The 25,228-nt window shown below is 45.6% G+C and overlaps 2 protein-coding genes across 2 annotated transcripts in view; both read left to right on the forward strand.

Annotated features, from left to right (window-relative positions):
* Positions 1-826: 826 nt before the first annotated feature.
* Positions 827-19,082, forward strand: LOC105048795 (transcription factor BHLH062). Its single transcript, XM_010928241.4, has 5 exons — positions 827-966; positions 1,343-1,426; positions 3,025-3,143; positions 4,009-4,136; positions 18,364-19,082. The coding sequence occupies exons 2-5, from the start codon at positions 1,383-1,385 to the stop codon at positions 18,796-18,798; spliced, it is 726 nt and encodes a 241-aa protein (XP_010926543.1). The 5' UTR covers positions 827-966; positions 1,343-1,382; the 3' UTR covers positions 18,799-19,082.
* A 1,030-nt stretch (positions 19,083-20,112) lies between these two features.
* Positions 20,113-25,228, forward strand: part of LOC140859451 (HVA22-like protein a) — a 70,962-nt gene continuing 65,846 nt past the window's right edge. The window contains exons 1-3 of the mRNA XM_073261290.1: positions 20,113-20,353; positions 23,515-23,541; positions 23,651-23,773. Of these exons, the coding sequence (XP_073117391.1) occupies positions 20,298-20,353; positions 23,515-23,541; positions 23,651-23,773 (206 nt within the window). The 5' untranslated portion in view covers positions 20,113-20,297. The remainder of the gene's footprint in view (positions 20,354-23,514; positions 23,542-23,650; positions 23,774-25,228) is intronic.

Genomic DNA, 25,228 nt, shown 5'->3' on the forward strand with positions numbered 1-25,228 from the left:
AATTTATATTTTTATTTAAAATATTTGATATCATCTATGATATCTTTTATATTATATTTAATTTTTAATTTATATAAATATTATTTCAAAAAATAAACAAATACCATATATTGTACGGATTTTAAGCTAGGTTTTTTTAGTGCCCGTCTCGCTTGGTTTTTGTTGCTTCCCCACCCCAATGATGATGTAAAGAGATCGATGGACTTGTGCAATGGACTTGCCCGTCTCCTGTGTGACTCCATGCATTGTACCAATCCTTATCTCCCGTGAGATCGGTAAGAAACAGAAAATCTATCGGATAATAATAATAATAATAATAATAATAATAATAATAATAATAATAATAATTATTATTATTATTATAATAATAATATTATTATTATTATTAAGTCCTTCAAAACCTACTCCTCATGCTGGAGGATTTTCGCAAACTTGAGATCGTAGAAGATTTGTTGCCCACTTGCCCTCAGGCGGGAGCCACGTGGCAGCACACTCCGGGAATCCCACGGAGGAAACGGGGGAGGGTGTTCACCACACGCGGGTGCGTGGCTTTTGACTCCTTTACCCCGTCCCCCATCCCTAATACTTCACCCAACAAGGCCAAAATACAGCACCCAATTTTACCAAAAAAAATGATACAGCACCAAAAGCTACGCCTACCCCAATAGGTCGCCGGAGGGGTCTAAGCCCATTGCTTATCACGAGTCACTGGGAAATAGAGCCTCTTTTAAAACCAAAATACCAAAATTACCTTCCAGACTTCTCGAATAATCCCGGTCTATATAGGTTCGGAAATCCTTCGGGGTAGACAAAGTTTTCGAAACAGAAATATAAAACCTATTTCTCCCCAAGGAGCTCGAGTTCCATAACATATCGAGGAAGAAGAAAGGGACCCCGAAGTTTACTTCAATTCTGAACTCTGTTCTCTTCTCCTCCGTCTCCGACGCGATCTCCGAATTCCTGGAGGTATTCGCTGATCTCCTCCTTCGGGAGTTCTTGTGGAAGGAAATCTGGTTCTCTTTTCGACTCAGGGTTTTAATTTTGTGATGCGATTTAGGTCAGGGAAGGGGTTAATTGTCATGTTTTCATGGTGTCTCATGCCGTCATGTGGATCTAACTCATAATTATTTTGTTTTTCCCCGCTGTTGGTCCTCCCAAATTTTGATGGTTTTTTACCTAAAATCTGTTTTTTTAAAATAAATTCTGATCGTGAAATCGTATTATCTTTGATTTAACGAGATTATCTTGGCAGTGTTTTGGACTTATTGGGTATTGAAAAGAATTTGGTTGAATTGGTCTCAGAACATATGATCTAATTATTTGGAGGGTTGGATTGATTCAGGGATAGCAACTCGAGCGTGGTCTCGAAGTACCCCTCTTCAATGGCTAACGAGGCAAACGTCGCGGCTGAGAAGCCAGTTGACAGGTTTGTTGTAATTAATGTTGGTTATGTCATGTTAGAATCTGCATGAAGCAGCAGACTCATGTTTTATCGATTCTAAATTTGTATTTGTGCCTCATACACATTTTTTTAAACGTATTTGATAAATTTTTTTCTTGATTTTCCACACACTTGTTCGTCAAGGCTATATAAATGATAAAACCATGGGGCAAGCTGGCCTAATCTGGATTTTAAGTCCATAACTTGCTTGGCTGAGATATGGGCAAAAATTTGAAGCTTATTAGATTTGGACAGTCAGGCTTTGAGTTAAGTGTCAGTTCAGGACTCTGATACTTAACCAGGTGATGTTGTATAGGATACCAAGTTGGTAATTACATGAGTAGCATCTAGTGCAAAATCTTTGTGGAAAAGATGTTAGCTTTCTAATTTGTCACCAGATTCAAGTATCATGATCAAGGTTTTATGTCCCAAAAGGATGAAGGGTGTCTCGGCCGTCCCATCTCATTCCTATGAGAAAACGGGATTAGGATGGGGTTGGGACTCCGAAACCCATCCATGCAGGGAGAGAAGAAGAAAGAGAGAAGGAATCTGAAGAAAGAAAAAAAGTGAAAGGAAAGAAGAAGAAGAAAAATGAAGAAAAAAAAGAAAGGAAAGAAGGAAAAAAGGAAAGAGAAAGAATAAGAAAAAGAAAAAAAGAAAGGAAAGGATAAGAAAATGAAAGAGAAAGAAAAGGAAGATAGAAGAAAGAGAAAGAAGAGAAGGAATACAAGAAAAAGAAAGAACGAAATGAAAGAAGAAGGGGAGAGAAAAGGAGGATATCTATTGGGATGCAGGATCGGGATAGTTGTTGGGATAGGACTGGATAGCGGGGCATCCCATTCCATGGAGATACTGAGACATCTCCATCCCACGGGATTTAAAACCTTGATCATGATACATTCTCTAGGTGGAAGAGTCTCAAAATTAGAGGAGATTTAAATGTGGTAAGGGGAAGAAGAAAGATTGGGAAAAACTAAGAGGCTGAGACATGGTCTAGGAACTGAAATTAATAATTGTGGTTGATATACTTTCTCCCTTTTTTTTTTGAAGAAAATGTGCTGACCAATAACTCATTTTTTTGAATTCGAGAAATTCCCTAACAAAAAAAGACTACTATAATCTAAAAAAATAATTGTGGTGCTACATCTATGTTTAGACAAACATTTTTTCATCTTGTCATAAAGCAGCAATTATAAGGCAGATGCTATGCGTACAATTTTATTTTGTCCTTGATGTAGCTATACCTTTTTGCTGACCACAACTTGCAGTTTCTGCTTTTGTGCTCTAATTATAGTCTTGCTGCTCCATATGTTTGAATCTTGATTGCTTGTAAATGTATTTAAATATAAAAAACAAAAAGAACTGGTAGAATGACTTCCATGTATCAATAAGTTAAGCATGCAATGAGTTCTTTAACTGGTTATTGATAAATCTTGCCAGTTTTTCCTGTTTTGTTCTGTTCTATTGGCCACATTCAGTGATAGCATCTTATATTCATCAGATTCATGCTGACCCATTATGTTGTTGCTGTTGTCATCTCATCGGTTATGGTATATGATAATCTGAAAGTCCTTTTGGTGTAGGTCTCTCTCTAACAAAAAGAATCAGAGAAGAGTTCCAAAGAAAATACACAAATCTGAGAGAGAGAAACTTAAACGTGACCAGCTGAATGAGCTCTTTCTCGAGCTGGGTCATGTTCTTGGTATGTATCACCCATTTCAATTGCTATTTTCTCAATGTAGTTAGTGTTCATTGTGTAATCCTCGTCTCGCCTCATAAAAAACGGTAATGTTCAACAAAGTGAAATATGCATATTAATTGGGGGGATCAAAATATGTGTGGTGATTTTATAATGGTGATCAAATTTGTGTCAATGAAAATTATTGACATATAACCTTCATTGTTCCTATGTTATTTATAATGCAATTTGAAGTCTGATATCTTTATTTTGTATGACATGGATGTGCTATGTGGATACTTTAAGATGGAATCTTGTTGGAAAGTTATCCTGATTGCTTCATGTTTTCCATTGACTTCATGAGTTACCTGGCAATGATTATGATATCAATATTAAGTATGTTGATTGATTTTGGTGATTTGAGATTGTTCTGAGCCCGGTCAAACTCTATAATCTTTCTGAGGATAGAAAATGCATTGTGCACACTGCTTTGTAAAACTACTGTTGTTGCTTTTCTGGGAGCTTGTTTTGATTATGATAGAAATGCAAATTAGGAGAATATCTCCGGATATAAAAATTCAGTATTATATCTCATCTAATACTGTATTGTTAGAATTTAGTATTCACTGGTAGTCAGCATTTTAGCAATATTATTGCTGCCATTGGGGAATGCTAAATGTTCCACCAAGGGAATGCTAGCATATTAATGTAACCACCACTAAATGGTGGACTGCTTGCTGTGTTGCCCCGGGAACATCACCAAAAAGGATGGTTTCTGCAAAACTTTCCTCTTTTTGTTTTTTCAATATTGATGTATTTGCTGTTGTTATTGAACTAAGAAGCAGTTTTTTGCCAACTCTTTTGATGAGCCTAATGTCTGTATTTACAGAACCAGCTCGACAGAATAATGGTAAGGCAACCATATTGGGCGATGCTTCTCGGATACTGCGAGATCTTCTTGCCCATGTAGAATCTCTTAGAAAGCAAAATGCTGCTTTGCTAACTGAATCTAGCTATGTAAGCTTCTCAAACCTGGCCTTTGTTTAGCTTATGTCTAACAATAATGCTCTTTACTGGTTCTTGTGGCTTTTATTTGGAGAAAAAAATAATGCTCTTTACTGGTTCTTGTGGCTTTTATTTTAGTAGTCCTTGTCCAAAGAAATTTTAACTTTACTATTTCTAGAAAAGAGAATAAGACAAATCCATGACAAAAATAATATCTGCAGATCAATGTATACAAATTTCTCAAATATGCTACCAGTGGGAGTTTATGCCTCCTTGATAATATCCTCTAAACTTAAGATAGACTCCTGCTTGGATCATTCGGACATTCTGAAATATCTGTTGTCTACAAAATCCTTTATTGGTCGTTATTTCCGATCTTTCTTGTTAGATGAATTAGTAAAAAGAGTTTGGGAGACATGTTGTATTTTTATTGATATGCATATGTAGATGCTAATATAGTTTATAAGTCAAGCTTGAGTTTTTTACCAAAGAAAAAACTGGCTTAAGTTTCATTGTTCATCACCACTTTTTTATTTTCGCAATGGCACTTTTGAGGCTGTATCAAATTTGCGAGTAGGACATGATTAGTAACAAGATAGCTGGTTGGAGGTAATCACTATGGATCTGCAAGGAAAGATTCATGTGATGGTCCATTTCATATATCAATGTTTCTTTGTTTACTGGCATAATACGTGATCCAACTTTCAAAAAATCATGTTCACTGGTCGGGTGAAGTTTAGGATTTTGGTATGTGACAGTGATCCGCACAATGCCATATCATTTCCATATCCATAATAACCAAGCCTTGTCTTGGATGTAGGGGTTGGCACTGATTGGCTTTATGGATCCTTACTTGCCAAAGATTCTAACCAATGCTATTTTTGTTGTTACCAGAAGTTTTTCCAAATTCTTTTCCACAACTTCCACAGTGGTACTTCCTGTTCTAGACCCTTTATCACATCTTTGTACACCTCTCTTTTCTGGAAACTCCTTATATCCTCATTATACATGCTCACTCCATTTCAATCAATTCTACATTATTTTATCCTCAATTTGTACATCTTCTATGCGCTCTCAAATTATATCTTTCCTGATTTGACTCTTACTAATTTTACTGCACGTCTATTTCAACATTTTCATCCTTGCCATGTTCATCTTAATTCCAAATTCTTCTTAATTTTCCATCCTTAATAATATGAAGATGATCTTTCTATTGGCACCTTCACAAAAACGAACTTAGCAGAACACAGGACAAAATTATATTTTTCAAATAATTGCGTTTGTATTTGGAATTTGAAAGGAAAACTCATGGTAGGTTATCTGAAAACCAAAGAAAAAGAGGATGAAATTGAATGCAGTTATGAATGAGATTATGATTGAATTCTTTTAATGTACATTAAAATTTGAGAGGCTTTGGTGAAAGCATCTTATCCGAAAGGTCCGCTTAAAATTCAGCATGCAACTACTAGCAGAAGAAAACATCAAAGGATATGCTACAAAGCAGCTATTGGCTGTCAATCATATGGAGAGTTAGGAACAAAATGTTTTTCAGCAATCTTAGAACGGTGACTAATGGGATCGTGCTACAGGATGATGAATTCTTGTATAAGGTAAAAATAGGTATAGTTAGAAGGAAATGGAAAATGGATGGTTGCTAGTGGGATTGAAGTTACCAAGACAAGGCTGGTACAAAATCAGTATGTGAAGATCATAGTAAACAAACAAAGGATGCTGACTGAGACAATGCTTAGCAACGAAAAGGGAAAATTTGGCTCTTTCAAAATGTTGCCACACTGATTCTGTCCAACCGGTTGACTTTTTCTTATTGGGGAGGTTTTGCGACCTACCATTGCAGGATTGAATATCCAAAACATAGTGTTGGGGAATACCGACCGACCCCGCTCGTGCCGACTCATAATTGGGCATACACGATCGACCGACCGGCCGATCGATCGTCGGGTGCCGTTACCGACCGATCGACGGCTCTCTACCGACCGAGGATATGTCGGTCAGGCAGATCTTTTCCGCTCTCCTGACCGACTGCACCAGGAGATCCGATGCCCGACTCCCGCGACGTGCCCGACCGACCGTCGGAGGGGTCCGAATCTCCACCCGACACCCCTCAGCTGGCCGCCGATTTAGGGTCGGTCGGCTCCTCCAATCGCCGTACTACTGCCAGAGATTGTCAGTCCTGACAACAGCATGCGGCACTGCCGCCTAGGGGCATTATCCCACCTAGGGTATGGGTCAACCCTAGAGATTTGACAGCCCCACGGCGATTTGACACTTTTACGGCGACTCTGACAGTCTATAGTGAGTTGACAATTCTTCAATTGTCCGCGCCATTAATGACGGCGCTATACCACGCTCCACTATATATATCGGGGAAGGCAACAGTGCTAGAGGTCCTTCCGAAAACTCTCAGGCTTGCTCCCTCTCTCTCTTCCTCTCTCGTTGAGCTCCTTGTTTTCTTTTCACTGTTGCCTAGTCTCTTTTCTGACTTGACCGTCGGAGGGTCCCCGCCGGAGCCGCCTCCGGTCAGTGCGGACTTTCTTTTGCAGGCGCTCGTTCCCGGCGACCAGGCGATGAGGGGATTGGCTGCAACAGATTGGCGCGCTAGGTAGGGGGGCGGCGAGCAGTGCACTCATAGTGACAAGTTGGTGCTTCATCGACAGCACTGGGGATCGTAACCCCCACGGAATCCGAGATGACAAAGACGAGCTCAGCGATCGAGGGTCACCGGGTCGGCAAGGCGCTCTTCCCGCCGGGAAGAGGCCTCTCCTCCACCCCCCGCGGTGGAACCCAGCTCTCCGCACCCCGCGGTGACCACGGAGGCGCAGATCGCGGCGATCGTACGGCAGATGATCGTGCTGACGGACGCGGTCAAAAGCCTTCAGCAACAGCCGGTCCAGCTGCCGCCATCACCGGTCGGGCAACCGGTGGCACGTCCGATGCCCTCCAGGAGCAGCCGCCGACGTCCGCGTCGATCTCTGTCGCCCCCGCAGGAGCACCTGCCACAGCGCTCCCACAGAGAGGAGGGGCGGCTGCGGCGCGACGCCCACCGGTCCCGACAGCATTCTCCCTCCCAGCTGGAACGAGCGAGGAAGGAGAAGCGACCGCGAATGCCGTCCGCCTCTCTCTCTGACTCTTCTGGAGACTCCACTCCTGGGGTCTCCCAGCACCGACGGACAGACGACTACGAACGCAGGTTCGAGGAAATCGACCGTCGGCTCGCGCAGTTGCAGGTGGACGGGTAGAAGTCTTCAAACGACGTCGACTTCCAGACCGCCCAATCTCTCTCCCAACTCATCCTCGACGAACCGATCCTCGGTCGGTTCAAGATGCCGCACGTAGAGCCCTACGACGGCTCCACCGATCCAATCGACCACCTAGAGAGCTACAAAGCTCTCACGACGATTCAAGGGGCAACCGACGCTCTCTTTTGCATCGGCTTCCCCGCCACGCTCCGCAAGGCTGCCAGGGCCTGGTACTCCGATCTTCGATCGGAAAGTATCCACTCCTTCGGGCAGCTCGAGCACTCTTTCGTGGCTCACTTCAGCACCAGCCGGAAGCCGCCACGAACGTCGGACAGCCTTTTCTCCCTCAAACAGAGAGAAAACGAGATGCTCCGACACTTCGTGATGCGATTCAACGCGGCCACGCTTGAGGTCCGGGACCTCAACGAAGACATGGCTATCTCGGCCATGAAGCGGGGGCTGAGGGTGTCCCGGTTCACTTACTCCCTGGACAAGACCCTCCCCCGGACATATGTCGAACTATTGGAGCGCGCGTACAAGTACATGCGCGCGGACGAAGGAGCCTCCGATCGGCGCTTGATCGAATTCAAGGGCCCGAAGGAGAAGCGAAGAAAGGGTCGGGACCCCGCCGAACCTAGTAGGCCCCCGACCGACGGTCGGGTCTCGCCCCCACGACGAAACCAGAAGTCGCCCCGACGGCAGACTCCAAGACCGACACGCCCCAGGTATGACTCCTACACTCCTCTCTCTGCTCTCCGTGCGCAGATTCTGATGGAGATCGAGGGGGAAGAGTACCTGCGACGGTCTCCGCCTCTGAAGGTAAAAGGCCTCGACCGACGGAAGTACTGTCGATTCTACCGGGGCCACGGCCACAACACCGAGCAATCATCCAGCTTAAGGATGAGATCGAAGCCCTCATCCGTCGAGGGTATCTCGGTAAATTCTGGAGGAACCCGTCGACTCAACCAGTTGCCAATCGACGACCCCAGCCGACTGAAGAAGCGACGACTAATCGGCCAACGGCCGGGGTCATCAATATGATTTCCAAACGACTTGGCCCAGGGACGTCTGCTGGAGGGGAGCCGACGAAGAGGCTGTGCCCGGGCGACGTAATTACCTTTACGGAAGAAGATGTTCGGGGCATCCAAACTCCCCACGACGATGCTATTGTTGTTTCGGCGACAATAGCGAACTATGATGTAAAAAGAATTTTTATGGATAATGGAAGTTCAACGAACGTTTTGTTTTACTCGACCTTCTCCCGGATGCGACTATCAACCGACCGACTCAAGAGGGTCCCTACGCCCTTGATAGGCTTCGCCAGGGACGCCGTCGCGACGGAAGGAGAAATTATCCTGTCCGTGACGGTCGGCACCGAACCACGACAAAGCACGATCCGTTTGACTTTCACGGTCGTCCAGGTGCCTTCGGCCTACAACGCCATACTTGGAAGACCCGGACTAAACGTCCTCAAGGCGATTGTCTCGACGTACCATCTCTTGGTCCGATTTTCGACCAAAAACGAAGTCGGGGAGATGCGTGGAGACCAACAGCTGGCCCGTCGATGCTTCCAGATCTCCGCTCAAAGCGACGAGTTGAAGGGCTCCCTGACGATCGACAAACTAGACCAACGGAAGGAGGAAGAACGGGGCTCACCGGCCGAACAGCTCGTGTCAATCCCGATAACGGAGAACCCCGACCGAAAGGTATGGGTCGGGTCCCAATTACCCGACCCCGAACGACAACGGTTGGCGGAGCTGCTGAAGGCCAACGCCGACATATTTGCTTGGTCGGCAGCAGATATGTCGGGCATCCCCCCGGAGACAATAACGCACCGACTCAACATCGACCTGATGGTGAGGCCGGTGAGACAGAAGAAAAGGTCTTTTGCTCCTGAAAGACAGAAGGCCATCGACGAAGAAGTGGACAAGCTACTCGAGGCGGGCTTCATCAGAGAAGCTACATATCCCGATTGGCTCGCCAATGTTGTCATGGTCAAGAAAGCCAACAAAAAGTGGAGGATTTGTATCGACTACACCGACTTGAATCGGGCCTGTCCGAAGGACAGCTTTCCACTTCCAAAGATCGACCAGCTGGTGGATGCGACGTCCGGTTATCGACTGCTCAGTTTCATGGACGCCTTCATCGGGTACAATCAGATCCGGATGGCGCCCGAGGACGAGGAGCACACTGCCTTCGTGACCCCCAAGGGCCTCTACTGCTATCGAGTAATGCCCTTCGGGCTGAAGAATGTCGGTGCCACCTACCAACGACTTGTCAACAGGGTCTTTAAAGGCCAGATCGGGCGCAACATGGAAGTATATGTCGACGACATGCTGGTAAAAAGTGCGCAGATTTCGGATCATGTCCAGGATCTCGAAGAAACCTTCCGCACTCTACGACGACATCGGATGAAGCTGAACCCGACTAAGTGCGCCTTTGGAGTAACCTTGGGGAAGTTCCTCGGGTTCCTCGTCTCGTAACGGGGAATCGAGGCCAACCCCGAGAAGATCAAGGCCATCATCGACGTGCGCCACCCGAACACCAAGAAGGAGGTCCAGCAGCTGAATGGAAAGATCGTCGCTCTCAGCCTGTTTATCTCTCGATCGGCTGAAAGGTGCCTCCCGTTCTTCAAAACTCTGAGGCAGGCGAAGGGCTTCTCTTGGTCGGATGAGTGCCAACGAGCCTTCGAGGATCTGAAGAGGTACTTGGCTTCCCCGCCGTTGCTTGTAAAGCCGGAGGTCGGGGAGACATTGTATCTCTATTTGGCCACCTCCCCCGATGCGGTCAGTTCGGTGCTCGTCAGAGAAAACGAGAGCCGGACCCATCAACCTATCTACTATACCAGCAAAGTGCTCCGCGGCGCTGAAGCCCGATATTCGGAGACAGAAAAGATGATTTTCGCCCTGACCGTCTCCGCACAGCGACTTCGCCCATACTTCCAGACGCATGCCATTGTGGTTCCCACCAACCAGCCCCTGAGGGCGATACTGCGCCGACCTGACACATCGGGACGACTGGCAAAGTGGGCAATGAAGCTCAGCGAGTTCGACATACAGTACCGGCCGCGACCTGCCTTAAAGGTCCAGGTCCTGGCCGACTTCATCGCAGAATGCCCGACGACCGACCAAGGGTCGGAAGACGGGGACCCCGGGCGAGGTGCGGCCTCCAAGCCTGACCCGGTCTCCGCCTGGGTACTGCACATCGGCGGGGCTTCAAACGCTCAGGGGAGCGGGGCTGGGTTCCTGCTCACCAACTCGGATGGAGTAGTCACCGAGTACGCCCTCCGATTCGACTTCAAAGCCTCCAATAACCAAGCCGAGTATGAAGCGCTCCTCGCCGGCTTGAGGATGGCAAGGAAACTTGGGATCGACAGCCTCCGGGCATTCTCCGACTCTCAGTTGATCGTGGGGCAGGTCAAAGGCGAATTCGAGGCACGAGATCCAGCCATGGCAAAATATCTCCAGAAAGTGAAGGATCTCGTGGCGCACCTCGGGTATTTTGAAATTTTTCACATCCCTAGGTCGGAGAACGCCCGGGCCGACGCACTCTCCAGACTGGCGACCTCGGCTTTCGATTCTTTGGGCCGGACGTTCGTGGAGAATCTCGAGCAGTCGAGCATCGACAAGGTCGAGGAGGTGCTACAACTGACAGCTGAACCAAGCTGGATGGATCCGGTTGTTCGGTACCTAACCGACGGGATCAGTCCTGAAGATCCCACGGAGGCCAGGCACCTCCGATGGTCGGCCTCCCAATATGTGATCATGGATGGCCGACTCTACAAAAGGTCGTTCTTCCTTCTCTTGCTCAGGTGTTTGGGACCGACCGACACAAATTACGCACTCAGAGAGGTGCATGAAGGAATCTGCGGGAGTCACTTGGGGGGCAAATCCTTAGCCTACAAGGTCCTACGGCAGGGTTACTACTGGCCCACCATGAAGAAGGATGCGGCTGAGTTGGTTCGGAAGTGTGAACCGTGCCAGAAATACGCCAACATACAACACCGACCAGCCAGCCAAATCGCTCCTATCGCCGCCCCATGGCCCTTTGCTCAATGGGGGGTCGATATCCTTGGTCCTTTCCCTCCAGCATCGGGCCAAAGGAAGTTTATAGTCGTTGCTATCGACTACTTCATCAAGTGGGTGGAGGCCGAGCCCTTGGCGCAGATTACCGAGCGCAAGATGGAGGACTTCGTTCAGAAGTCCATCATCTTCAGGTTCGGATTGCCGCATACCATTATCACCGACAATGGGCGACAATTCGACAACCAAGACTTCAGAGACTTCTGCGCGAGGTTTTACATCACGCACCGACTGACTTCAGTCGGGCACCCACAGTTCAATGGCGAAGTCGAGGTGACCAACCGGACCATACTACACGGGCTCAAAACCCGACTAAATGAAGCCAAAGGCCTCTGGGTCGACGAGCTGGGCTCCGTTCTGTGGGCTTACCGAACGACCCCCCGCGTTCCGACCGGGGAGTCGTCTTTCAGTTTGGCCTATGGGACGGAGGCGATGATACCACTCAAGATTGGGCTGCCATCTACTAGGGTCGAGCAGTATCAAGAGCCGAACAACTCTGATTGCCGGAGAGCCGACCTAGACCTCCTCCCCGAACTACGGAATGAGGCTCAACTTCGCATGGCTTCATACCGACAGAGGGTAACCCGATATTACAACGCCAAGGTCAAGCCAAAGCTCTTCAGGCCTGGGGACCTAGTCCTAAGAAAGGCAGAGGTCTCGAAGCCTCTGGACCAAGGAAAGCTAGCTCCGAACTGGGAAGGGCCCTACCTGGTAGCAGACACCTATGGGCCGAGGGCTTACCAACTGGAAACTCTGGAAGGAAAACCCATTCCCCGGACCTGGAATGTTGACAACCTGAAGTTGTATCACCAATGAACTTTGTGCCTGTTCGTTCAGAATACGAATCCAATTTCAAATTTCGGAGTTTTAGCTCTTCGACTGATGATCGGCGCTCGTCAAAAAGGACGAGTCCCGTGGTGCTTTCATCCCGACTCGGACTTAATATCCACGTGGAACCAACGGCCCGACCGCCGATGATGTATCGGGCGCTCACAATGGCCAAACCGTCCACGACAACGGGAGTTGACACTCCTTCTACGATCAGAGTTTCGGGCCAAACGATCGGCTGACGTGCCGACGGGGCCCCAACCAAGGAAAGGCAAAATGCCTGCGCGATCGCCGTCGCGACTTACCGACTGAGCTACGGCCGGTCGAAGGATATTCGGCTTACCACTGTCTATCACACGAAGCGACCACTATCGCATTCATGACTCACCGACCGAGCTACGGCCGGCCGGAAGATATTCGGCTCACCACCGTATATCATATGGCGCAGTGTAAGTACCCGACACAAGGGTATCGGGATTCGACTTATCATCGTTTCCCCGACTAAACGCGTCGGACGACATCTTACTGAATGCGTTGAAAGAGACCCGACTGCCAAGTCTTATCCGACGGCCGGTCGGCTTTCGACTCAACGAACACGCCCGACTCACAACCAGGCGAAGGACGCCCGACTCACAGCCGGGCGAAGGATGACTGACTCACAGCCGGGCGAAAGACACCCGACTTAGGCCCTCGACCATCGAAAGGCCGATCCAAAGTCGGGACTTGTTCTACCTTCGTAGCGGCACAAACTACCGAACGTCCTAACTGATCTATATGGGTTAGTGACTCACGTGTTCAAATGCATTCCGCAACACATGGAAAAAAGAAAGACATGCAGAAGGAAAAAGTTCAAGTCCAAAAAACTCTGACTTTGATTTTATTGAAAATCAAAATAAGCTTACAAAATTGGGCCAAAGCCCGGATACACGCCGGAGCAAAAGGAAAAACAAAAATAGAAAACCGACTAGTCTTCAGAGTCGGCCTCCTCCACTGGGTAACGATGAGGGACGGTCGGCGAACCCGCTCTGGCTTTAGCAGTCGGGGTAGCCTGATCTTCGGTAGCTCGCTCTGCGTCTTCTTCGGCTTCCGCCCTGGTGGTGAGGCCTCCCGATGCTGGGTCGGCCGTCTCCTCCGCAGCTGGGGCCTCCGACTCCGGCAGAACAACGCTGCTGAGATCAAGCTCTGGGTACAGGCTTCGAACGGCTTGTCGAGCGTCCTCGAACCCGACCCGGTACGAAAGGAAGCCGCTCTCCAGAAGCTCTTCTCGGTACTCTTCCGAGTCACGGAAGTTTTCGACGGTCCGACTCTGCTTCTGCCCTCACGATGTCCGCATCGGCCTGGGCAACGGACAGGCCTTCCTCGGCCTTAGCAAGATTTCCGAGGCTTACTCGGAGCTGCTCGCGGTTGGCCTCCAGCTCCTTAGTGAAGCTGTCCCGCTCGTGCTGAAGCCGACGGACGGTCCGGGACTTCTTCTTCGCGTCGTCCCGAGTCGACTGCAGCTCCGACTCCAACGTCGCCAAAGCTCCCTTGAGTCGGGAGACCTCCTCCGTAAGTCGGGAGACCTCCCCCTCGAGTCGGCCCTCCCGTTCGACCGACTGTTGCAGCTGGTCGACCAAGACGACCTTGTCGGCTTCAACGGCCGCGACCTTGTCTCTCCAAGCCGCGCGCATGTCGCCGAACATCCGGTATCCGAACTCTAGCTCGGATATGTTGTAAACCAGCTGCACAAAACAAAACCGACTGTCAGGAGGCCGAGCCTACGGAAGCCACATTGGAAACGAAAGAAAGAGGGACTTACCCGGATCATCATCGGGTAGAACGAGGACAGCATGTCGGAGACACGCTGGTTCTTCATCGCCTCGATGTCGGCGGGAAGGAGGAGCGCCTGGCACAGCCTCCTGGCCAAGTCGTGGTTGGCCAGGCCCGATGCGCCTTCAGGGAGTTGGAACTCGGTCGGTCCTTCACCGCCTGCCGACCGTCCTTCGTCGTCCGACGCCATGGGGGCCTTCCCTCGGCCGGATGCCCAGGCCCTGACGTCGGAGATGAACGGCAAGCTTGAGCCCGATCGAGTCTCGACCGACGGCGCGGCAGCAGCAGGCGCAGGTCGCTTGGGCTCGTGCGCCTCCTCCCGATCCTCCTCCGTCGGCTGAGCAGCCGCTGCGCCATCGACCGACTCATCGGCCGCCCTTCTTTCGGGCGAGGCGGCGCCCTCGCCCGACGGTCCCTCGGACGGGACTTCGACGAGCACTGTCGGTGCCGACAGTGCGATGACGGGCTCCGCCCCCGACCCAGTCGGTTCGCTCGACGGAGCTACGTGGGGCCTCTTGGTTGGCCGCGACGGCCCGGCCCCTTGCGCCGGCCTCTTTCGAACGGCGTACTGACGTACGTCGGCTGCCGTCAGTCTTGATCTCGACGGCATATCTGCAAACAATGACAGACGGTCAGCACCATAAAAAAAAAAAAAAAAACAAAAACAAAAAGAAGAAAAAGGGGAAGAAAAACGAAAAACCGATCTAAGCGAGGGACCGGGCTGAGGCCGGCGTCATACAGGGCCTGCTCGGTGACGAGCTCCCTCTGCTTCGGCACCGAGATGTCCTTCAGCCGGTGGAAGTCTTCCCGATCCTCAGCTTCCACCCGACTGTTCTTGTTCGGCTCGGTTCGGGGATTCCCCCAACAGACGGGGAACCCCCAAGGAGTGGAAGAGGATGCGAAGAAGAACTGGTTCTTCCATCCATGAATGGACGACGGAAGACCAGTGATGAAAGAAAGCCCCTTCCGAGGATTGAAGTACCACCACCCTCGGGCTTTAGGGTGGGGTCGGAGGACGAAGAAAGCTCGGAAGAGGAAAATCCGAGGATCAGTCGGCAAAAGCCGACACAGAAGAGCAAAACTGACTATTAGTCGAACTGAGTTCGGTGCGAGTTGTGCCGGGCACAGCCCGTAATAGTCAAGAATGTTTCGGACAAACTCCGGGACCGGAAAACGAAAGTCGGCCCGGAGGTCCTCCACGTAGAAGGCCACCTGGCCCTCAGGCGGGCTGTTAATCCGATCGTTGGCACCAGGGGCGAATAGCCGAAACTGCTCTGGGATGCAATATTGCTCTCGGAGCCGATCGACGTTCGGCCCCGAAAGTGAAGAAACCTCCACCTCCAGGGTCGACCGAGGGTCGTCAGTTGGCTCTCCCGACCGATTGCCTCGTGGAGATGTTCTAGCCATGGACTGGAACAAAAGACAAGGAAATGAAGAAGAAGGCAGGGAGGAGGAGACGGTGAAGGTGATGATGGCCCCCAGAAGAAGAAGAAGAGGGAGCTCCTAAGAAGAAAGGAAGCGGAGAAGAGTACCTGGGATGAGAGATTACGCGGGCAGAGTCTCGACAGCAAAATAATGGGGAGGTAAAAACTGAATATGGACGACCCTGTATATATAGTACCCCCGACGGTCGAGATGAAGGCACGACCAACGAGAAGTCCCCAGATCTCGCCACGTGGCGTCATCCGGTCCGTCCGTCAGCCCGACGGTTCGACGCACCCATCCTCAGATCGAGCCACGTCACCTCAATCCGCTCCAACGGATCCGTCCCAATGGCTACATGCCACGTGGCACAGAGGCCGTAACGTTTCGTATCCCCGAAGGGGCGGCGGGAACGACGGTTTTCTTTCCCGATGGGACGAGACGTCTGACACCTACAGGACGTCCGACACCGACATGACACCTGGCGCCGACGGGACATCTTACACCGACTGGACATCTGACGCCAGCGAATCCCCCTGCATTCATGAGACGCCTGACATCATATCAGCCCACGGTACGGTCGGAACTTGATACACCGAGGATCCACTCCTTTTCGCCCGGCGCTACTGCCCAAACGAAGACATCGGCCAGTGCGCCGTCCGACTCAGGAGTGGAGGGGGGCAACCGTTGGGGAATACCGACCGACCCCGTTCGTGCCGACTCATAATCGGGCATACACGACCGACCGACCGGCCGACCGATCGTCGGGTGCCGTTACCGACCGATCGACGGCTCTCTACCGATCGAGGATATGTCGGTCGGGCAGATCTTTTCCGCTCTCCCGACCGACTGCACCAGGGGGTCCGATGCCCGACTCCCGCGACGCGCCCGACCGACCGTCGGAGGGGTCCGAATCTCCACCTGACGCCCCTCAGCTGGCCGCCGACTTAGGGTCGGTCGGCTCCTCCAATCGCCGTACTACTGCCAGAGATTGTCAGTCCTGACAACAGCATGCGGCACTGCCGCCTAGGGGCATTATCCCACCTAGGGTATGGGTCAACCCTAGAGATTTGACAGCCCCACGGCGATTTGACACCTTTACGGCGACTCTGACAGTCTACAGTGAGTTGACAATTCTTCAATTGTTCGCGCCATTAATGACGGCGCCATACCACGCTCCACTATATATATCGGGGAAGGCAACAGTGCTAGAGGTCCTTCCGAAAACTCTCAGGCTTGCTCCCTCTCTCTCTTCCTCTCTCGTTGAGCTCCTTGTTTTCTTTTCACTGTTGCCTAGTCTCCTCTCTGACTTGACCGTCGGAGGGTCCCCGCCGGAGCCACCTTCGGTCAGTGCGGACTTTCTTTTGCAGGCGCTCGTTCCCGGCGACCAGGCGACGAGGGGATTGGCCGCAACACATAGGTGGATGGTTCAGTATGTAATGGTGGGTGGACTTCAGAAATTTAACAGTGGGATCCTTGCAGAAGTTGGGACATTGCTGAGTCGGTTTATGGAAACACATTGTTATAGTCAAAGGCAAGTGGACATTGGTGGTGGATTACCTTGCAGGTAGGGCAGGGATACAAAAACGGTAAGCTAGGAGAGGCGAGTATCCTTTGGAATTAATTGAGCCCATGTATAAAGATGTTCAAAAGCAAATGTGTTTTAAAAGGGTCATTTCTGTAAACTTTTTTTCCTCTGAGAGAGAGAGAGGGGTCCTTTTAGTCGGGAACCAAAACCTTATATATTAGGGGGAATTTTTTGAAGTCGACAACTAGTGCTCATATTCAAAAATTTCCAATTCAAGTATTTATTGATTCCTTGAGCTCATCCTTCTTAAGTACCATAAAATAAATCCCAGAGGTAAAATGAATGTCAAAGCAAGGGGAGATGGCTCTTGGCTCTGATGGGTGAAAAGAGTGGGATTAGGCACCATAAAATTCTAAATTGTTTAAGACTTTTAAAGACAGAAGGGGGATTCTTGGTGATTCATTGAATGATGTCCACTCACTAAATAGAAGATGAGCTTAAATGATTGCGATAGAGGAAATGAGCTTGAGCCTTCACATTTCAACTTGCATACTATGGTCAGAGTTGGTGTTACCATTGATGCTGGTTGTTGTAGTCCAAGAGCAAAAAGAACGGCAGAAAATTTAAGTTTTCATGAAAATTGCATATGAAGAAAAGGGTAGAGATACCTGAACCATGAAAAGGAGGAAAGAAAGAGCTTCTCAACTCACTCTTCATTCTTTTCTGTTGGGAGTGTTACAGTCCGGACTTTAAGGATTGACTGATCACACATCCAGATACCGTCATAAATTTCGAACTAGATTTCTAACTTGAATAAAAAGATCGTAAAATGGTCTTACATCTCTATCTTCTTTATTCTTGATTTTTTTTTTTAAATCTGGGCTATATGGTTAGGATATATCAAGTGACATGATAGAACATCTTAAAAACATACATCCTGAGCTCAAGTTGTCAATAAAATTTAAAAATTTTCAACAATTTTTAAAGTTGTTCTCCCCTATTGTGGGTCTTCCGACACGTGGGATCCCCTGCTGATTTAGCTGCATCATTTGAAGACATGAAACTAATTTGTACCCATGGCTTGGAGGTGAACAAATGATCAAACTTTTACATTTAAGGCTACACATTAACTGAATTCAACTAATTTTTATTGCTGTTCCCCCCTTTTTTTATTTGCAATTTTGTTAATTTATTACTTATTACAAATGCTTGCATTGCAAGGATATGGATAATCCATCGTGTTGTTCTTTAGTAGTTTTATCTAGTGGTGCCTTCTATATGTTGGATTCTTAATTTTGCTGAATATTAAATAGGTCACTGCCGAGAGAGATGAAATTAGGGATGAGAACACTGCCCTCCAGGCCGAAATTACAGATCTTCAAAATGAGCTGCAGGCGAGAATACAGTCTGGTTCCATGTGGGCCAACAGCATGGACATGGGTCCTCCCACTCTGCCACAGCCTCTAAGCACCATGCCGCCCATGCTGCAGCAGCCACCTGTGATCAGACCGGTGTACAGTGCCCCCATCCAAGAGCTCCAGCTCTTTCCAGAGTCCAGAACGGCACCAGCACCGCCCACTCCTAACTCCAATGTGAGTAGACCACATGCCAGATATCCAACTCCATCGGACTCCTGGCCGGGGCAGCTCCTTTCCAGTCTTCCAAGAACAGTACAGGAAGGCCATCTTAGTAGTACGAGCAGCATCAACACAACTAGCAGCAGGGAAGAAGGCTCGGATGAAGCATGAGAGATACTGAGAAATGTACCAGTAAATTGATATTATTCTTCTGAATTAATGTTCAGATGAAGAGTCTCGTAGAGGCATCAACACAAAAATGGTGGTGCTATTAACAGTCCATGAGCTATCAGAAAAAGGAAGAACAGTGTTTATGACTTGAGAGTGGCATTCTACTGTTCATTATTGAATTCAGGCTTCTGTTAGTTTGAGTTCATGATTTCATCCTACTAAATATGCTGTATATTCGTCTTATCCTTCTAAATGATGTGCTGCATTGGTACGTCGTCCATAGAGATGCTCAGATGCAAATCCAGCCTAATCTCCAGCGAAAATTAATTTATTGTGTCTGGGTGGAGATATTGCTTGAGATAGTTTTCTAATTTTAGGAATAATAAGTTATAAATTGGCAAATTTGCCTTTCTGCCTTCAAAAGTAGTGAAATCTAGTGATCATATTCTTTTGCTTAGCAATGAGATATTCTTGGTTCAAATCTTAGATAATCAAAGAATGTGGCGAGCCTCTCTCTCTCAAAAAATGAAAAATGTTGTTATAAAAATAATATCCAACACATCCACTTTTATAAGATCCAAGAATGAGCCCTTCCGAGTGACTTAATTTGAGTGCCGTTATTTCAAGTTGGGCTTTATGAGGAGAGGTTCTGTGAAGAAATTAGTGATTAGAACAGTTCTTTGAATTATGTAAGAAGAAACCAGCATATTATCTAAAAAAATATATTTTTTTTCATTCAAAACAGTAAAATTATTAGCTGATCAATTATGGCTAACAATAAATTTTTTTATTTAAATTTTTAATCAAGCATGGATAAAAATATACTGTTTTTCAATAATAAATGACGTATTATTTTGTTATCGAATGGTGCAAGATATGCATACGGAATAGACCTGTTCTAATCAATAATTTTTTCTTATAAGGAGAGGCTAAACATTTGATAGGTGTAATAATGTTAGTTGATGCAGTGTTGGACTTCGGTAACTGGACAATGTGAAATTTAAGCGTCAAATTATGTGTGAAATTCGTGGAGGTAAAGTGATGCAGCAAGCAACGAAATCAACAAAGAAACCAGGTATCACAGATTCACAGGTCAATAACAGCTGTCAAATGCCAAGCTGCGAGGGGGTAGTGTGGTAATAATAAGAAGAGTGAGGGGCATCTATGGCGTCGCAGGAAACAAAAGTACCGACTACGGCTACTGCGCTGCCTCATTTCACCGATTAAAGAATGATAAATATACTTTTTTTTTTTTTTTTTTTTTTGCTTCTTTTGACGGTGATAGGTAAATTCCCCTTTCGGTTTGCTCCATCTAAAAAGCGAAAAGTCGAGCATTTTGGGGTGTATGCGCGGAAAAAAAAAAGGGTGTACATATATCGGAGATTCTACTGCTTTCTCAGACTGGGACTGAGACTGAGAGCAAGAAAAGGCTTCTATTTCTCTGAAAAAGGATCTCTAATAGAAGAGAGGAAGAGAAAGGGAGGATAACAAAGAAGCAAATGGGTTCTGGATCTTTCCTCAAGGTCGTGGCCAGGAACTTTGATGTTCTTGTTGGGTACGCATTGCGCTCACAAAGGAAAACGATCCATTTGTTTTCTTGTGTGCAAAATTTTTATTGTTCGAATCCTGTTTCAGTCTCCTCCACTGCGTTTTTCTCCCATTTCAGCGGAAAATGTTGCATTTTTCAGTAATCTAGTTCTTATAATTTGGGTTTTGTCCTTCTTCTGGGTTTATGAAGTATATTAGATGTCTTTTTTTTTTTTTAATAAAATCGAATTAGGAAAAGAGTTATTTAGCTCCTTCTTTCCCCCCCTTTTTTTTTTCTAGAAACAGTGGACACTTGTTAGTTCTTTCTTCTCGATGGAGAAGGCCGAAATTTAGGTGTTTTTTATTTTTTATTTTTTAAAATGTAAAGGTCTCATTTTGGTTGTCTATTGAAATGCCTTTGCCAGAAAAATGTGTCAGTTTTTGTACGTCAGGCTTGTTCCATAGTTTTTCTACTTTATTTCTTTAGCATTTGCCGTATTGCTTGAAAAAATGAACTTTGATTTTTGGAATACTCTTTTATTGTTTATCTTCTATGCATAAATATGTTTTTCCCGTCCTGCAAATCTGGAACTGATAAATGATGCAAAGCATTTAATGTTATTTTTACTTTTTTTAAAAAAAAGTACAAATCAAGGGTAGATGACCTAGTAAAGTGACCTCTCATGAAAGCAATTGAGGATGACTTGCTATAATGCATAAAATCTACCTTTAACACTTTAACTAAAAAGAAGATATGGTAAGGGTTAAAGATTCCAGACCAATGTGTGGTCCGACGCTTATCATTGTGACAGAAATTTGAGGAAGTTACACTAAAATTTCGATCCAATGAAGTTCTATTAGGTCCACCGATTTAAATTTCCTTAACCATAACCATCAAAGCCTTTTTTTCTTCAAAATCGTTACTATAGAGCACAATGAAAGATCAAGACATTAGCTTGACATTAACCCTACTTGTATTGGTGCTGCATTCATTGTGAAGGCAAATTAAGGAAAAGAAGAGTTTGCAGTGAAATATAGACCTTGGTTGGCGGTTTGGGAGCAATACCTTATCAGCATACTTTAAGCTCATCCAGTCAAGAAGCAGCCTATCAAAATTCCCATAGACTTGGAAAGAATCCAAACAAGGGAAGATGGCAATATCTCATTGTTACCATTAAAAGACATGAACCTTTTTCTTGTCAAAATTGACTCTGAGAAGGCATAGGTAAAGCTAATGATATCTTTCTGGAAATGGGTTTTGGTGTTAGTGGATTGAGTTGGTCAGAGAACTTAGTACTTCAGCCAGCTTCTGAATAGTCATCAAGTGGTCCACAAAAGCTTGAAGCTGGTGATAGAGCCTTAGGGCAGTGCTTGACACTACAAGTCATAGTTGAATTTTGTCTTAGAATAGAGTATGCTGCAAGAAATAATGTTAGTCTCGAAGTAAAAATAATGAACCTGTCATGGTTTGCTTTCAGATGCCACCATTCTTTTCTTTTGCGAAAATGTGGATAAAGCATGAATCTAGATACTGAACAGGTATTGAGTATACAGGTTGATACTTCTTGTACTGTCCATAACTAGTTTGTTATATCCTAATTGATGGTTATGGTTTTGGCCTGTTTGATTTTCAGGATGGTTTGGAGTGCTTTGAGCTACTTTGGGCTTTTAGAATGCTTTAGGTTGTATTTAGGTGCCCTGCTTGGGTTGTCAAGCTTATTGCTTAATTGTTAGATGACATTTTGAGTAACAGGTGAGTTTCTGTTCTTTTTTGAATGTCCAAATAAGAAGAGAAGGAAAGAACAGAAGAAAAAATTGGGGAGAAAAGCAAATTAAATAAAGGTTACTTGGGATATATATATATATATATATATATATATATATATATATATATATGCATGCTTTTCCTTTAAAATAATAATATTATAATAGTTCTGGGTGCATGTAATGCACACGAGGAGCAGCATGCGAGGCTGTGTTCTCTAGTATGATTAATGCAAATCTAGTTTTAGCTGGTTCACTTCTCTACTTTTTTTCACGTTAAACAATAGTTAAACTAATGGAGATGTACTTCTATTAAAGAGGGGTATGTACAAAACATCTTGCATATGGACAGACTACAACACTTCAGCATGGGGAGAGGCTTGGTGACCATGGGAAATGGTATAAAGTAATTTGCATATAAATTATACTAATAAAGATGTTTTCAATTTTTAGAAAAATGTACAAGTTTAATAATATATGATGATTTAAAACTAGAAATAACCATTGTTGATGATGCTATTTAATTCTATGCTGGACCATCTCAATGTTTCCTACTTTTTTGACCAAGTTTTTCTAATCCTTTTGTTTTTATTTGACCAATATACTGGCAAGCAAGATTCACAATTTTATAATGGGGGATCATACTGGCACGCTAATGGTTCAATATGGTACGCACACTGTACTGAGACAGCTGCCAACACTTTTTCCTTACCCCCAATCATGGTACTGTCTGAAACCAGGCAATATTGGTTTGTCCGTGTCCGAACCTGGTGATTTCACTTAGTTCAAACCTGTTTGGCCCGAGTCCTGAACCGAACCAGCAAACCAACAAATTCTGCACTAGTTCGGTTTAGTAATGCCTTGAACGAGGCAGCATGAGTTGGTTTTGCAGACCTTGCTAGCAAGTATAATATAGTACCAACTACCAAGTATTCGTTATAACTTGTATTGTCTCTGAAAGCGATATTTATCCTTTTGGACAAACACATTGTTATAGGTGTATGTTGGGTATTAAAAGTTTAAAATCAACATTTTCACAATCAAATGTTTTCTCCTGCTTATTATTTACCAAAAGGTGTTTGCCTCATGACGCATCTCATCTGATGAATGTAATATCCTTTTGAGCTCTAATGATGATGAGATGTGGGGTGGTTGGAAGCTAACTATGTGGATTTGATAGGGGAATGATAGTATCATTATTTGATTCTTATTGACCCTTGAGGATTGTCCATGTTGAAGAAGTAGCAGCAGTCAAAATGGTAATTTGAGCTTCTTTTTTATATCAAATATGTTGTATTCTAGCTATACAATTTATAAATCATTATCTGAAAATCACTTTTTTAAAAATTTGTTATCCATTACCCTTTTAGGAATTTATCTATTATTCCTTTATTTTGACTTTCTTTTTACCTGTTTCACATGCAGGCCTTTGGTCACACTTGTTTATCCTTTGTAAGTAGCATTCATATCTCTATTCATGCAAGATGTTGGTGTGTTTTGTTATATTATTGGTCGATATATTTGGCATGAGTATGCAATTAATTTTGTGGGATTTTGACAGGTATGCTTCAGTAAAGGCAATAGAAACTAAGTCTTCCATTGATGATCAGCAGTGGCTTACCTACTGGGTGTTGCATTCTTTAATTACACTGTTTGAGCTCACTTTTGCAAAAGTCATCGAATGGTATTTTCTCTTCTGATGTTGCCACAAGTTTTTTGCTAGAACTGTATAACTAAATTTTCTTCATTCCTTTTATTCCATTCTGTTTTGCTGATGCTTGATTTTGCTTGAAATGTTGATATGATGAACAATTCTGAACCCCAAATTTGTCACCGATTTGCATGATACCTCAGCCCTTTATGATGTTTAATATATAATTTACATTTGTAAACCTACAGAAAGGAGGGGCTTATTTAGCAGAATCAGTAGACAGAACGACAAACTAGCATTTCTTCGTTATTTGGATCTCTACTATAGGTTAGGGATGGAGATTGATTAAAAGTTCGTTCTGAGAAATTGCTATGATCTGTAATGTCGTGTGAGTGATATTTGTTGCTTGAGCTTGGGGCTAAGTGAAGGTCACAAAAGGATAGATGTTGTTGTGGTTGGTCATGTAACAACTAGCATAGGCAAGCATTTCAGTAATTTTATTAAACAAAATTTGCTAACGAATTGTGTAACATTCACAACTTACCAAGCTTTTTCTTCCTTTCTTCTTCTTTTGTGCTGCATTTTTTTTATTGATTGAATGATAATGTTGATCTTATTGGATGCTAGGTGGAATAATAGAATAGCCTGTACATGCCTTCTATGGCGCTGTAATATGACTCCTAACAATATTTAGTTTTATAGATCTTTAACTTATTTTTTCCTTTTATTGTAGAAGCGTGGCCCGTCATATATATGCTATTGGTACACTGTACTGACCTTTGGCCACGTGGCAGTATCAGTTGAGATCGGAGTTTTACTGACCTTCGGGTGAAACATCATCATGTCGGATCCGAAGGTTCACCAAAGCTTCATTAATCTAGATCGAGTGATTACCGATCTGCCGATGTGATATTCAATTCTTAGTGAGAGAACATCGGATTTGGCCAACCTTATCAAGCATAGCTGACATGCCTAGTCTATATTAACGAGATATTAGTTTGAGCCGACCTCTCACTTAGCCAGTAAGGCATCAATTCAATTATCCTCTAGCTATGCTATAATTATACTTCATGTGGATGACGTACAACCTACGATCTTCTTACAGCTGGCTATTAATAGATTTTAGATAGTTATCCATAACCGCCTAACAAACTCATAATGGCCTAACAAACTTTCTTAATGGTTTGAACGAGCTCCCTCTATATAAAGGGGAGCAGGGTATTTTCTGAGGGGTAAATCATAACTCATAGAATGCATACTCTGTCGAACTCTTTCCAATTCTCCACTGAAGGAAATCTAAGTTCTCTCTACTACCATTTATATTTCTAGCTCTCTATTTTTCTTATTTTCACTATCTGTTCTCAAAGCCCCGGCTGTATTTAGCGTCGGAGGATCCTAAATCGGAGAGTACCCCATCGGTTCTAGGTCTTCTTTTACAGGATCATCCGTGGTTCATCGACTTGATCATCTTTAGCGCTTCAGTTCGAT

This window comes from Elaeis guineensis, chromosome 7 (assembly GCF_000442705.2).
Source record: "Elaeis guineensis isolate ETL-2024a chromosome 7, EG11, whole genome shotgun sequence".
In the NCBI taxonomy this organism is placed as follows: domain Eukaryota; kingdom Viridiplantae; phylum Streptophyta; class Magnoliopsida; order Arecales; family Arecaceae; genus Elaeis; species Elaeis guineensis.